Consider the following 13,951-nt stretch of genomic DNA (forward strand, 5'->3'; position numbering starts at 1 on the left):
CACATGAAACAGGTTGCTCCTGCCTGAGTTCCTCCTACTTGCAGTGACTGCAGCTTGACTTTTTACAGATTCCAAAGCACTGCTGTCAGTGAAAGGGCCAGGGACAAGCCTGGATTATGCAGAGCCTGGTCACATCTGACAGGGCTGGGAGGGAAGAGCCTGGGCTCCCTCACCTGCCGTGACTGATACAAACACAATGTTTTAGAACAGTTACACTGAATTTAGACCAGGAAGGACAACACAAAACCTTGGTTACACAGAGCACTGCTGAAGGGGACACAGCCCACTCCAAGAAAGAGTTACAAGTTCTCTGATGAAACGTTTTCAGAAAGAAGTGACAAGGTTGAGCATGAAAAACTTCCCCAAGAGATTTGTTTACAAATTTAATTCAAAATTCCTGTGAGCCAGAGCTCATTACCATTTATCATCAGCACTCTTGAACCAAACACCATTTAACAATCCCGCATGAGTCACTACAAACCCAGACAACATTCAGCTATTTCACCTCCTTACACACAAACATGTTATTTACAAAATTCATGTTGGTATCATCATATTGTTACTCTTACACTTTACATCAAGCTTCCAGAGATCACCATTTTCAAAATTTTTTTAGAGAATTACTTGTTGCTTTCTGAACATATGCATTTTACATCTACTTCAAGTTAGACAGTTAAATGGCTCATTCTTGAAATGACTTACCTGTGAACATTTTGAATTGTGCCTACCACTTAGCTGTACAGTAACATTTTCTTAAATCAGCCAAGACCTGAAGAAGATCATCATTCACTTGGAACAGAATCATACATGCCAAAGGAAGGGCACCACCAAGTACAGTCCCCTGTGGTGCCTGTTCCCAGATGGGTTTGCTGAAATTGGGTATAGAGGCAAGGTAGGCAGCCTTGCCCCTTGGTTCTCTGGAGAAAGTAATCTTCAATTATTTTTCAAAAGGAAGGAGTTCCACTTGTAGAAATCACTTCTTTCTTCATCAAAGATGTGGCATGCACCTTAAAAGTTACATCAATAGAAAAGACACTTTTGCTTTAAAAATGCAATGAGAAAATTGTAGAACAAGCAATTATACACAGCAGCATCAAATAGTGTGGGCAAACAAAATGGATGCAAAACTTTTGTATTTGGTAGACTACTGTTGCAGCCTAAGAGTAGATGCATCAGCTTCCATCTGCCACTTATTCTGTCACAATTTTATTCAAGTCTGTTAGTTTACACAAGGTTTTAGTGCCAAACTTTACAGTGCCCGCCTCTTGTATCTGATAACAGGGTTGTTAGGTGTGTGTATCATTGTTGTATAATTTATAGTTGGAAAATAGTCATTGATGAGATCAAATTCATACAAACGAAGCAAAGTAGACCAAATAGTCTTAATTTGAACATAAGCAAAGTTTTCTCCAATGCAGCGATGACGGCCTAGAAGGAAAGCCATAAAATGCAGTTAGAATATTTTATTGGATCCCCTTTGACAATCAGCTAATTTTTATGCTAATTTTATGCTAATTTTTAGAAGTTTTATGCAGACAGTAGTTGCCCCTTTCCCAACAATCAGAGGCTCTGATGTTTCACATATCTCATTCTATAATTCCATCCAAGTCTTATTTTTCTAAGTTGTCACTGCATAAAACATATGAGTAATTGAAATGAGATTGTGCTGTTTTGTCCCCACTAGAAAGCATTAATTTATGTATCAGGAAAGAAGCATTTACAACATTGAGAAATGAGATCAGCTCTAACTCCATTATGGCAATATTTGTAAACTGTTCTGGAAGATGAGACTCTGCAGACTTTTGCTCTGCCTTCAACTGAACTCGTATTACTGGGTTTGTCCTGGACTTAAAAAGATGCGAGTCAAGCATCACTCACACTAACCTAAAGGTGTTTTGATAACTGCTATGAGAGATATATACAGCTATGACTAATGCAGAAGTATTAACTTAATTATTTTAACAGCACATTCACAGTAAGAAAACTTTCAGTCAGTAACAGAAAAAAAAAAAATCTATCCTCAGATGTGGCAGTGTGGAGAGGTGCTGTAGGAGACGGCTGGTGTGAGCCACCTCAGCACAACCTCACACAAGGTGCTGCATTCTCTTACTCACCAGCACCAAATGGAATGTATGCAAACTTCTCTCCAGCTGCTGGGTTATCTTGGAGATATCTGTCAGGCTTGAAGTCCAGAGCATCATTCCAGGAGTCTCTGAGTCTGTGGTTAACAGTGGGAGAGACACACACTTGATGGCCAGGGGGAATACTGTATCCAGCAACAGTCTACAAAAGAGACAAAACCCCACACATGATAAAATGTCTCCATTTTTATTTTAAAAGTGTTACCTGAAGTGTTGTGTCATGAGGCTTAAATTTCAAGAGATTTTTGCCAAGTGCATTTAAAATTAATGCAGCCTTACACTTCCTCTCTTACTTGTACAGGACACAGTGCTCAAGTAGTTGCAGGAACCTTCCAGCTGTTTTAGTAAGGCTGGCAATTCTACAGAAGGAGGTTTTAAAAGAAAAGAATGAATTTAAAATTTATTGAAAGCCTTTGACATTGCAGGAACAGTTTAAAAAAATTGCATTTTTTGACATGGTACTGTATTTGTACAAACAGCAAGTTTTCTTTCAGATCTACCTAGCTTGTATTAAATGCATGCCAAATTTTTCTATGACAGCAATTAAAAATTCCTGGCAAACAAAAAACGGTGGCACCAAACTAAGCTCCAATAAGACTGGTAGCTACAAAAAAGTCAGTTTTGCTGAAGAAAACTGTACATGGCTGTTCCTAGGCCCCAGAGCTGCTCTTCTCCGGGGGAACAATCCTAGTTCCCTCAGCATCTCACCACCAGTGCTGCAGCGCCCTCCCATCTGGGTGGGCCTCTGCTTCTTTCACTTCATCGGTCTCTCGCTTTCTGGGGGTTGCAGGGGTCTGAAACTGGACACAATTCCACATGAAGGTAACTGCTTTCCTAACTCAACAGCTGGCTATGCTACCACGGACAGAACCCCAGACTGCAATCAGCTTTCCTCCCTGCCAGCAAACATGGCTCGGTTGTGTTTCCTTCTGCCAGCCAAGATACCTCTGACTGGGCCTGTGCTGCTGCAGTGAAATTAGCTCCAAAAAGCTTCCTCACCTGAGGAGTTCTGGCCATTCTCATCATGGTCATTATAGGAGGTCTAAGCCTTAAAGTTTCTTTTAGACAGCGGTCCAGCAAACTGAGATCCTTGAGCTGAAAATACAGAGAAAATGATGTATCAAAATATAGCCAAGTTTATTCAACACAAACAAAATGCTATTTTATACCATTTAATAACAAATGAAAAAAATCAAAGAGTAAGCAGCTTATATTTACATGTACTTTATTAGCTACACTGATTATTTCTTTTCAATTTGATTCAATTAAGAAGGAAAAAATCACTGACCAGTACAATCAAATACAACATCTTACTGATGTGTCTTTTAAGTATTTTCTGTTGCCTAATTAAACAAGGTCACACTGCATTGCTTTCCCCAGTGGAAATACAAGGATCTTCCTCTGCTACAGAACTATCATTTATTGAATAAACATAGGAACTGCAATTTCCCTAATGAACACTGATTTAAAAAAACAGTATCAAACTGAAAATTTACTTGGACCAGAAGAGAAGAGGAAATGTACTGGCAAACAGCATTATCACAGAATGACTGTGCCAATTATTATTTCAACACAAAAGCATGTGACTGTATTTCATGTTCAATGAGCTTTTGTTTGTTTTTTTTTTAAATAAGCATCTAAAAGAATAAAAATACCCCTCAGGACTAATGTAATGTACAAACCTGGTCATAAGTTAAGGGTGGCAAGTCATCCCCACACACTGCTTTCTGTTCTGCATAGCACTGTTCCTGTATGGCTTTGTCCCTGGCGAGGAAGAAGCCGAGCCAGGCGCTGGTGGTGGAGGACGTGTGCTGCCCTGCCAGCAGCAGCCCGATCAGCATTCCCGCAATTTCATCATCCGTCAGCGCGCGGCCGTCCCTGCATCCAAGGGAGAAAAGCTGGAGCTTCATTTGGTCACGTTTCATTGTTTAGCTATGTTGCTATTCATACAATAACATTTACAATTTCTAATAATGTACTCCTTACTCCTACTCTTTTATTGCCTACCCTAAATAAAGAGGCAAAAGATCTAAGGGTAGGGAGAAGGGAAAACAGGGAGAGAGACTCTTTAGGAGCTATAAGAAAATCATTCCTCAATAGCCAGCAAAGAGAAAGGAGGCAACCTCAGCTACCCCATGACCACCAATGAAAATCTGAGAAATCTGAATAACCATTGATATGTGAAGTTTTAAACCTGTTTTTAAGAATACAGCTGGGACAAATTGCATGCAACAAAACCAATTCAGAACATGAGGGAGTGTTTCTTGGGTTTTGGTAGATAGTTCTAATTAAAGAGCTCAAAGCTAAAGTAAATCTTCAAACAAGTCTTTAAACTCTTGGCTTACTTGTATGAAGCATCAAGTAGAGTTTGGAGCATGTCATCCTCCTTCTCCTCAGACTTTCGACGTTTCTGGATAACCTTGTAGAAAATATTCTTTATTTCTCTGTGTGCCCTATCTCGTCGTCTGCAATTCAAGACACTTCCATTAGCAATTTTATACAACATAACACAAAATGCTTGTGAGGATTTATTGGGATGTCTACAACAGCTTACAAAGAAGAAGTGGTGGGGATGGGGGGACAATCCAAACAACAATGATGTTTAGATAAAAGGCTTAAGTTGCTTCCTCTGTTACTGCTGGTACCTGAAGCTCGGCAGAGGCAGCCAGCCTGGCAGCAGCCAGGCAGCGTGAGTGAAACCCCCATCCAGGTCTGCGTACAGCTGAGCCACCTTCTCATCCAGCAAGCCTCGGATTTCCTTCCCATGTAAGCAATGACTTGCTGTCAAAATGATCAGTTCTGAAAGGGCTTCGAACAGGTCTGAGGAAAGATTGGAAAAACATTACTGAAATGTGTCTTATCACATGTCTTTGAATAACTTCTTAGTTATATCACTGAGACCTTTTTCTAAGGTATTTCTTTCTAGAAATTTTTCTAGCAGAGTTAGTCATTCTTCTAAAGCAAGCCATCCATCACAACCTCAATCCTGAATAAACGTAAGTGAAGTCATACAAAGATTTAACCCTGAAATCCAAACCCATGGGAAACCAGTTAGTTTTGCTGCTCACTGGTTTATTTTTATATAGTAGTACTTAGACACTTAAATATCAAATTATATATTACCATATTATTAACTATTTTTACATATAAATAATAAATATTCAAAATAATTCAATATGTTAAAATGTGACATGTATTATATCATTTTTATGCATTTAAATATAAGTATGTATGTTTAAATAATATGCAACTGTGAGACTGCAACAATGATGATGAGTAAGTTGGGAATGAGGGAAAATAACAATTTCACTTTGGTCATGAATGTAACCATATTGGTTCAAAGATGCAGTTTTTCACTGTAGAAACTCCTAGAGCCAAGATCTTCAGCACAGACTCTCTAGGAAGTCAGAGCAGCAGCTTTTCTCAGGAGCTAGGAACTGGTTACACTGAGCTGACTGACACCATCCAAAACAAACACAGCAGGTGCACTATGAGCTGACTGAGAAAGCAAAACTAAGATAATTCTTCATTCCTTCCAGTGATTTTCTGAGCAGCTTTATTCTCCAATAGCCTTACATTTGATTTTTGAAATTTTTAAATTTCTTTTACAATGCAAATCTTTTACAAAAATATACTGCATTGGCCTTAAGTACTTCCCAGAAAACTGGAGGGAAAATGCATACAATCCTTCTTACTTTTCTCTCCATGTTCTCCCCACGCTTTGAAATACTCCTTTGTTTCTTCTTCAATCACAGATACATGCTGTCTAAACTGGGCAATGTTTAGCCCAGTTTTGAGCATCTTCTTCTGTTCCAAAAATATCTAAAAGAACCAAGACAGAAAAAGCAATCAGTACAAGGATCATCATATTAATGTGATTAAAACTTATTTGAATTTGTACTATAAGAACATCCAGAAGTAAACAGGGATTATGATTAGGACTGCAAGGTACAGCAGATACTAAGTTTTAACTAATAGGTAATACTCTGTTTTTCCCCTTCTTTCAAGCAATAGTTCAGAAATATTGAAGTAAAATAATAGCTCAAAGGAGCTGAAGTTCTCTCCCATGTAGCACCAAACAAAAAAGTTTTTTTAGTATCTTTGTTAAGCTTTACCCCTGAAGATACAAGATGCATATAAAAATTGAACTATGGAATGCCCTTTAGATATATAATCACAAACATATCCAGCCCCATCTTTGCAAAGTCTGGATTTAGCTTGTGTCCCCTGATATGCAGCCTCCTCACTTTCTCTCCCTCTCCCTCTCCTGTGTTCTCTCAGGCAGAAGGACCCTGGACTAGAGATGACCTTTTCTTTTACAGAGCCCTCTGATCTCACTGCACAGGAAGTCAGACAGAGAAGCAGGAGGCAAGCTGCTTCCTAGGAAAATAGTGAGTTTCACACCCTTCTCACAACTTCCTCTTTTTCTGTGTATAAATTCATAGATAACAAACCTATTGGTGATAAGCCCTTTGATAGATGAGAACCATTCAATGCATTGACAGGACATTGACTCAGAAAATAATTGATTTGTTTTTTAAGCCTTAATTATGAATGAGGCATCTGCCCTCTAGTTCTGCACTGCACCACGAGTAATAAAGCAGAAACCGTCTTCCCACCAAGGGCTCTGCATGTACAATATAGAACAGAAGGCATTAAAAGAAAAGCTACTTCCTAGAAGCTTCTGTTTTGAGAGTGCAGTGAGGGCCCCAGCAGTCTGTCAGAGGGCACACATGACACAGAGCAAAGAGAGAAGCGCATTCTCCCTTGCAGCACGTTAGCCAGTCTCCAGCTTGATGGAGACAGGAATGGCACGTAGGAGTGAACACATCCTCTGCAATTTCAGCTCCTCCTAACAGAAAACAATTTTGCAAGAGGCTTGGAGGGAGGAGAGTGAATATTAGTTGATATATTGACTATGGAAATTAACAATTACCAGAACCACTGGTAAATAAGCAAGTTACTCATTTTGAAGAATAAGGGGTGGTTCTTCCAAACACATGACTGAAAGTCACAGAATGAATAGATACTTAGCAGCTTAAGCAGAGAAAAGGGAGTCTTGAAAGAAACTTCAGGATGACCCATCCATTGTAGAATGCCAACAAAATTTTCCATGGCTCTCTAAATGCCTTCCCATTAGATGTCTGAAATGAAATTGTAGTGGTGACACTATGCAAAAGAACAAGCTTACCTCTAGCAGAATGCATTCTGGCCACAACTGGCTATGCTGCCTCTCTAGCTTCACAGAGGGAAACTAGAGATAATCAGTGTAGAGATAATTTAAATTTCAATAGCAAACTCCCTGCATCTCCTCATTGGGGAAAATGAGTAATTTTTGTGGAAAAAAGGGGATTTTCTGAGGAACCTAAATCTGCAGAGATAATAAGAAAGAAGTCCTTCTGGTATCAAGGGTATGAATTAAGTAGACATATCCACAGACACCCAAGGCTTACTGAGTAATACAATTCATCTCCTGACTACAGCAGAACTCAAGTGCACTCTAGGGAAAAAGAAAACATAGGGTAACCCTAGAAAAAGACCTCATTTCAAAAAAAAAGAAAAAAAAAGCTGTATATGGTGGGCCAGTGAGGTAAGCCTTCATCATCCCTTTGTGTCTGAAATACATGGGGGTAAGACATGCCCATTTCCAAGGAGCTTACAGAAAATTATATAAAACTGATGGATGAGATTAGATCACATCAAAGAGCTAGCTCTTGCATGAAGTCAGACATTCAAATCCATCCACAAACTGAAGAGCATGAAAGCAGAAGTCAAATCATCTGTAACAAGAGGGCAAACTTTCACAGAATTAAGGACAAACCATGACCTTTAAGTTTCAAGCAGACATCCCATGACAGTCAGAATCCACAAAACAAGTACAACACAGTGAAAATCTGGTCAGCTTAGCAGTCTGATTCAGACACTCTTCTGAAACAAGTATATACCAGAGAAGAACATGATAAGATGCACTGCAGAGAAGCATGCATCCTCCACACTCCAGCAGCTGCAAAAGTGATTCATAACTCTATCCCTGACTTTTTGAGAAAGACCTCTGACTATTCAAACTGATAGCAACCAGTCTGTTAGAATGGCCCTACTCATGGGAAAGATCTCCTAGGACACAAGAAATGATCTCCTACTTGTTATCCAGGCTGTAGTCCTGCTGGTTCTCACAGGGATGAGGAGCTATGCAAATCCATCAAGTGGTGAAGAACCTACCACCCAACCAACCAATCCTTCCCCCAAACTGCTATCCACAATTTAGTACTTCCTGATAAAGGAGGAGACAACCAAATTCTCCTTTACCTACTTAGAAAGTAGCAAATTGTAGGTAGTTAGCTGTCTATGAGATTTCCAAAAGAACAGGGTAAGAACATCCTTACTCTCTGGATCATGGCAAAATGCAACCATGGAGGCAAAGACAAGAGTGATTACTGCCCCTAAGCCACAATCAAACAACAGGGCAACAATCACAGCATGTAGGCAGGGATGAAAGAAGAGGCATGCTAAGGAGGAAAATAAATTGATGGTCACAGAAACTAGTCAAATGACTGGCATTTATACAAACAAAACGAGGCCAAAACTGAAAATCCAAAAATAAAGTATATCACGGTGCTGTTTCTTCCACCCAGGTACTCTGCTACACAACATGTACTGAGCACAGAGTGTCAGTGGAGCAAGTATGGCCACAGAAAAATTGGCTTTTGCAGTTTGAGAGTCTGACATGACAGGCCACCCTCACAAACAAGAAAGCAGCCAATGTTTAGTTCAGATAGAACGCTAAATGACACAACCCCTGTGCTCCCATGCAGACTGCATCCAGACACAGACACAAACATACACAGAATGACTTCTGTCTGAGCAAAACAAACCTTGTGGTTCAAACTGTTAAATTATTACTCCCATGTCTAGAATTGGCATGGTATAAATATGGTTACCACTCTTAGGGCTTTCTCAGAAGAAAGACCTGAAGTTGCTTGGAAGGGAAAAGTGAGCTGCAGTCTGTTGCAAGCTGCAAGGGAAGAAAAAAGTGACACACTAGTTTTACCTCTATGGTGAGATTAGATGGTTTCAAGAACAAAAGGTAACATCCAGAGTGACAAATGGCCAGGTGGTAAAGAAAGCAACCGGAACATGCTCCGTCTTGATTATCCAGTGAGACTATTTACCTACTGCAGTATGCCACTGTTCCTTTGAACACAACCCCATCACACAGAGCTGAGAGCTCAGGGCTGCCTACTCAGCATTCAAACTGCACTGCTTTTCTACTCATTTGATATTTAAAATACAAACCGCATTGGGGACGTCATAGGCAACTCCCCTGCCAAAGACTGGCGTAGTTAACCGAGAGTACACATCCTCTGCATTCAAATCTTCGTTTTTACTATTGAAGAGTAGAGCAGCAGCATCACTACCCAGTAAGTATGTGAATGTCTTGCCAACCATAGTGAAACTGAACACAGGTCCATACTAAGAGAAAGAATAAACAGAAAACAAATTGATTTGAAAGAAGAGCAAAAATCATTACATCCCTATCTCTCTGTACAGTCTTTCATAAATTACTTTTTCTCCTACAAAGTATCCAGACATTTAATAAAGACAAATATATTTTAAATCACATTTAAATTTGTTCTCAATGTACATACTACTGTTATCTAATGTTATAATGAACACATGTGAATATGCACATTTTAAAACCATTTATTTTAGATAACATAAAAGATCAGTCACACTAAAAAACTAGCAGAGACTGCAGCACATGTTGACACCAGTAATCTACAAATACTGTCTTGAAAAATTCTGGATTTGGAGTTATGCATAGATAATTAGAAGCAAATAAGATTTTGAAGTTTAGAAGTCATCTCCAGCAGACCTTCATGCAGATTTAGCTTTCTCTAAGCTAACCATGCTAGGATTTAAGCTTGTAAATCTAGTTTTAGACAATGTGAAACAGCTTGATAAATCTAATTTAATTTGAATTAAGGCTCTAGTGATTTAGTCAATTTCTTCTAGGCTGTTACTGTATCAAAACTACTGAGGTTTTATACACCACCTCTCTTAACATCAGAGAAGCCTTAAAATTCATCAAGTTGTCCACAGAGGTGATCAGCTACATTCCAACCTGATCATAGGTTGGTGAAGAATGTGATTAAAAGTTACCAATTACAGAAAGAAAAAATTTCATGAAAATGGCTTTTTAATTAACTTGTGATTCAGCTATGACTATTACCCAAATGTACAAGCATATTTGGTGACATGAATCACAAGAGCTCAGAAAACACTACTGCTAGATGAAGAGATCTGAAGATCACAGAGCCTAATGTGCACACCTCCAGTCCATATTCAACATGGTGAGAATGAACTGATTTTAAACAGGTCCCAGACCGAGAATTTAATAAATAGACAAAAACATTTTTTATATGCTCAGCCAGTCATGTGAGAAAACATACCTTGTCATAAGCATTTTCCAAAAATTCAATGGGACTTTTTCCAAATGCAATTGCATGACCAAGAAATGGGATGCCTGACGAAATAAAAGGTGGGTAGTTCTGTAGAAGAAAGAGAAAGATAATTCAGAGATTATCACAGAATCGTGAACTAACAGAATACCCTGAGCTGGACGGGACCCACAAGGATCGAAGTCCAACTCCTGGCCCAGCACAGGCCCATCCCCAAGGGTGACACCATGTGCCTGAGTTGTCCACATGCTTCTTGAACTCTGCCAGGCTTGGTGCCCTGACCACTTTCCTGGCATTCGCCAGTGCCCAAAAGTAACAAAATCATGTCCATTTACGTAAAAACTAACTACAGTAGAAGTTTTAAATATGTTTTAACTCTTGTGAAAAGGTCAACTTGAAAAACATATTCAGTTGCTCAGGTAGAACTACATTTAAAAGCAGCAAAGGTTAAAATAAAGTGAATACGATTAAGAGTCTTCCTACGCTGCCTCTGAATGTGAAGCACAAAGATACTGCAACTGAAAAGACGGCAGTCAGAAAGAGTGCTGGAGGATTTGTTAAACAGCCCCTCAAAAGCAACTTCAAGTTAGCACTGTGCTTCACATTAGCGGGCACCTTCTCTCAAGCTCCATCGACGAAACAGCACCGGGAACGCCCTTGGGCTCCGCAAGCCCCGAGCGCCTCTGTCTCCCGCGGTACCAACCAGCCCGCTGAGGGCGAAGCCGGCCACCTGCCCCAGAAGCTGCCCACGGAGGCTGCTGGAAACGCCGCTCGCCCGCCGGAGCCCGCTCCCCACGGCCGGCTTCCAGCGCGGCTCCCCCGAGGGCTGTCCGAGCCGCTCCCCGGGCCCGCGCCCCGCCGCCAGCCCGCCCGGCTCCCCGCCCGCGGGCACCGTCCCCACACGGCACAGCGGCGGTGCCCGCCGGGCCCCTGCCCGCCCGCAGCGCTCACCTTCTGGTCGGAGCCGAGGTGTCGCCGGTACCCCAGCTGGAACAGGTAGCCGAGGCTGAGCGCGAAGGCGGAGGCGGCGAGCACCAGGGAGAGGGGGTTGCCGACGGCCACCCGCTCCAGCAGGGACCCGCCGACCTCCATAAGATTCAGCATCTTCTCGGCGCCCGCCGCCATCCGCCGTGGCTCCGCGGGGCAGGGCGGGGCGGCTGGGCCGGGCTGATCCGAGCCCGTGGGACGGGTCCCGGCGCTGGGCTGATCTCTGCCCATGTGACGACTGCCGGCGCCGGAGCCAACCCGCGGCCGCGCTGCGCGGGGTGACGGCATCGGCCGGGCTGCGGCCCGCGCCATTGGCCCGCGCCGCGCGGGGGCCGGGCCCCGCCGCCTCAGGGCTCGGCCTCGGCCCCGCGGCGCTCGGCCCCGGCCTGTTGGAAAGGCTGGGTGTGCTCGAGCAGCCGGACAACGCAGTTCCCCGGGAAATGAGGCTTATGACCGAGAGCCGTCCCTTGGGCATCGCTGCCGGCGCACCCGCTGACAGCCCGGGGCGCTGGTTTGTAAGGCTGTACAGCACGCGGAGAGCGTGGACAGCTTATTTGTGTTTAATTCTAGATGTTCTAATTATTTAATGTCAGAAAATCAGGGTACTGTTTTTTTGAAATGAGTTTCCACTAATATCTAAGGGTTTAAGGTCAAGTAATGCACAAAGCTGAATTTGGAAACAGAGAGCTCATCACAGCCGAGGTCAGCTTGTTTTCCACATACAATTTTTTAATTCAACAGGAATGCATCTTAATGGATCTCCGGAAAATTCTGGTTTAGATAGACCTTTTAAAAGCAGTATTTGTTCATCCAGTGAGTCCAGTCAGTTTCTAAAGTTTAAATGTGTAAATCTGGGAATACAAGGAGGAAACCAGGTTGATCATTACATACAGTGAGACATTTCAACAGGGTACAGTTGCAAAGATTATTTGCAACTTTTAAATAAATTTTTGCAAAGTTCAGAAACCTAAATTCTCATAAATTCCCTACTTCATCAGAAATAAACTATTTGTTCTCATCAGTTCTGAGTACTTCTAGTTTTGTCAACTGGAAAAGGTGCACAGGCAAAAGAATAAGCTTGTTAGTGAATGAATATTCTTGTATTTTTTTAAAATGTGTAATATCCTGTGGTTACCCCTGTATCAAGGTCTCACATATGCTAGATTACTAGATAAGTGGATGAGATAGTAGCAGAGAATGCTTGTGAATGCTGAAACATGCAAGGAATCAATGTTGAATACCTTCAAACTCTTCATGTCAGCAATAGGATGTAGTAAAGTTTTCAATTTGTTCCCTGTAAGCTCTGAAGTTTCAACACTTTCCAGTGCCAAAGGAAATTTATCAGTGATAAATAACTGCTTGATATATATACATATATATATATATACATATATATATATACATATATATATATACATATATATATATATATAGTGATTGAGAAAGGGTTCCTTTGTACAAGCCTTGACAATCTGCTGGGAGACATGAAAGCTATCACTGGATGTTATTGACATTCTGCTCTGTCAATTTATGAAGTAAGGACACTTTTGGAAGAATAGCATCAGTCTATTTCTTCCAAGGGAGGGGATTTCCAGATTAATTACCTATACATGAATGGTTTTATTTAATTTTTATGTGATTACTAATTATATTTAAATTTATACAGAATAGTCATTTAGTACATTATTTTTATACCTTTACCCTATAGTAATAACAATTAAGAAGAGCTTTTGCAAACCATGTATGTTGTTTCTGTTGAACCTGTATTTCTTTTTCCAGTCAACAGCCCAGCTTTAAATTGCATCCAGCTGTAAGCTGACAATGGTTGGGAAGCCCCCACCTCCCTGGATCAATTGTTCCCTGCACCAAGTAGCAGCAGCAGGACATTGTGCCAGGACCGAGGCTTCATTCTTGAACAAACTGCTCACTGGGGTCAGTTATTCCACTTGGTAAAATCACACCTGTTTTTCACTTTTCAGTTACTCTTTTGCCTTACAGGGCCTGGTTGAGTGTTCTACTCAAATCTTTGCTTTTGCAGCTGTACAGGTTCTTGCTTTATAAGAAAGTGCTTGTTCAATGGACTATAGGTGGTAAGCTGGGCATCTCATGTTTACAAAGGCACAAGTGTCAGCTTTTCCCATCTTGCAGCTCATTTTCATTGGTTTTTTGTTTGGTACTGATATGAGGGTTGCTACTAGTGGTCTGTCTCAGCTGTGTTGGATTTCTCTCTGTTCCATTTTTCATTTCCACGCTTTCAGATGAAAGGAGAGCACACGTTTGCCTTGCCCCAGCAGGGCAGCATGAGCTCCTACATACCCAGGTGCCAGAAACCTCTGGGACTGTAGAGTTGGGCTCTTGCTGCTC

At 41.3% G+C, this 13,951-nt stretch overlaps 1 protein-coding gene across 1 annotated transcript; it reads right to left on the reverse strand.

The window, feature by feature from the left end:
- Positions 1-370: 370 nt before the first annotated feature.
- On the reverse strand, positions 371-11,772 carry LOC131576720 (lanosterol 14-alpha demethylase). The gene is made up of 10 exons (XM_058833687.1): positions 11,552-11,772; positions 10,592-10,690; positions 9,435-9,611; positions 5,837-5,963; positions 4,787-4,961; positions 4,487-4,606; positions 3,824-4,019; positions 3,141-3,236; positions 2,115-2,283; positions 371-1,428 (listed from the first exon to the last, which is right to left on the reverse strand). Exons 1-10 carry the CDS (start codon positions 11,723-11,725, stop codon positions 1,250-1,252), a joined length of 1,512 nt encoding a protein of 503 aa, XP_058689670.1. The 5' UTR covers positions 11,726-11,772; the 3' UTR covers positions 371-1,249.
- Positions 11,773-13,951: the final 2,179 nt, after the last annotated feature.

Source organism: Poecile atricapillus, chromosome 2 (genome assembly GCF_030490865.1).
Source record: "Poecile atricapillus isolate bPoeAtr1 chromosome 2, bPoeAtr1.hap1, whole genome shotgun sequence".
Lineage (NCBI taxonomy): Eukaryota > Metazoa > Chordata > Aves > Passeriformes > Paridae > Poecile > Poecile atricapillus.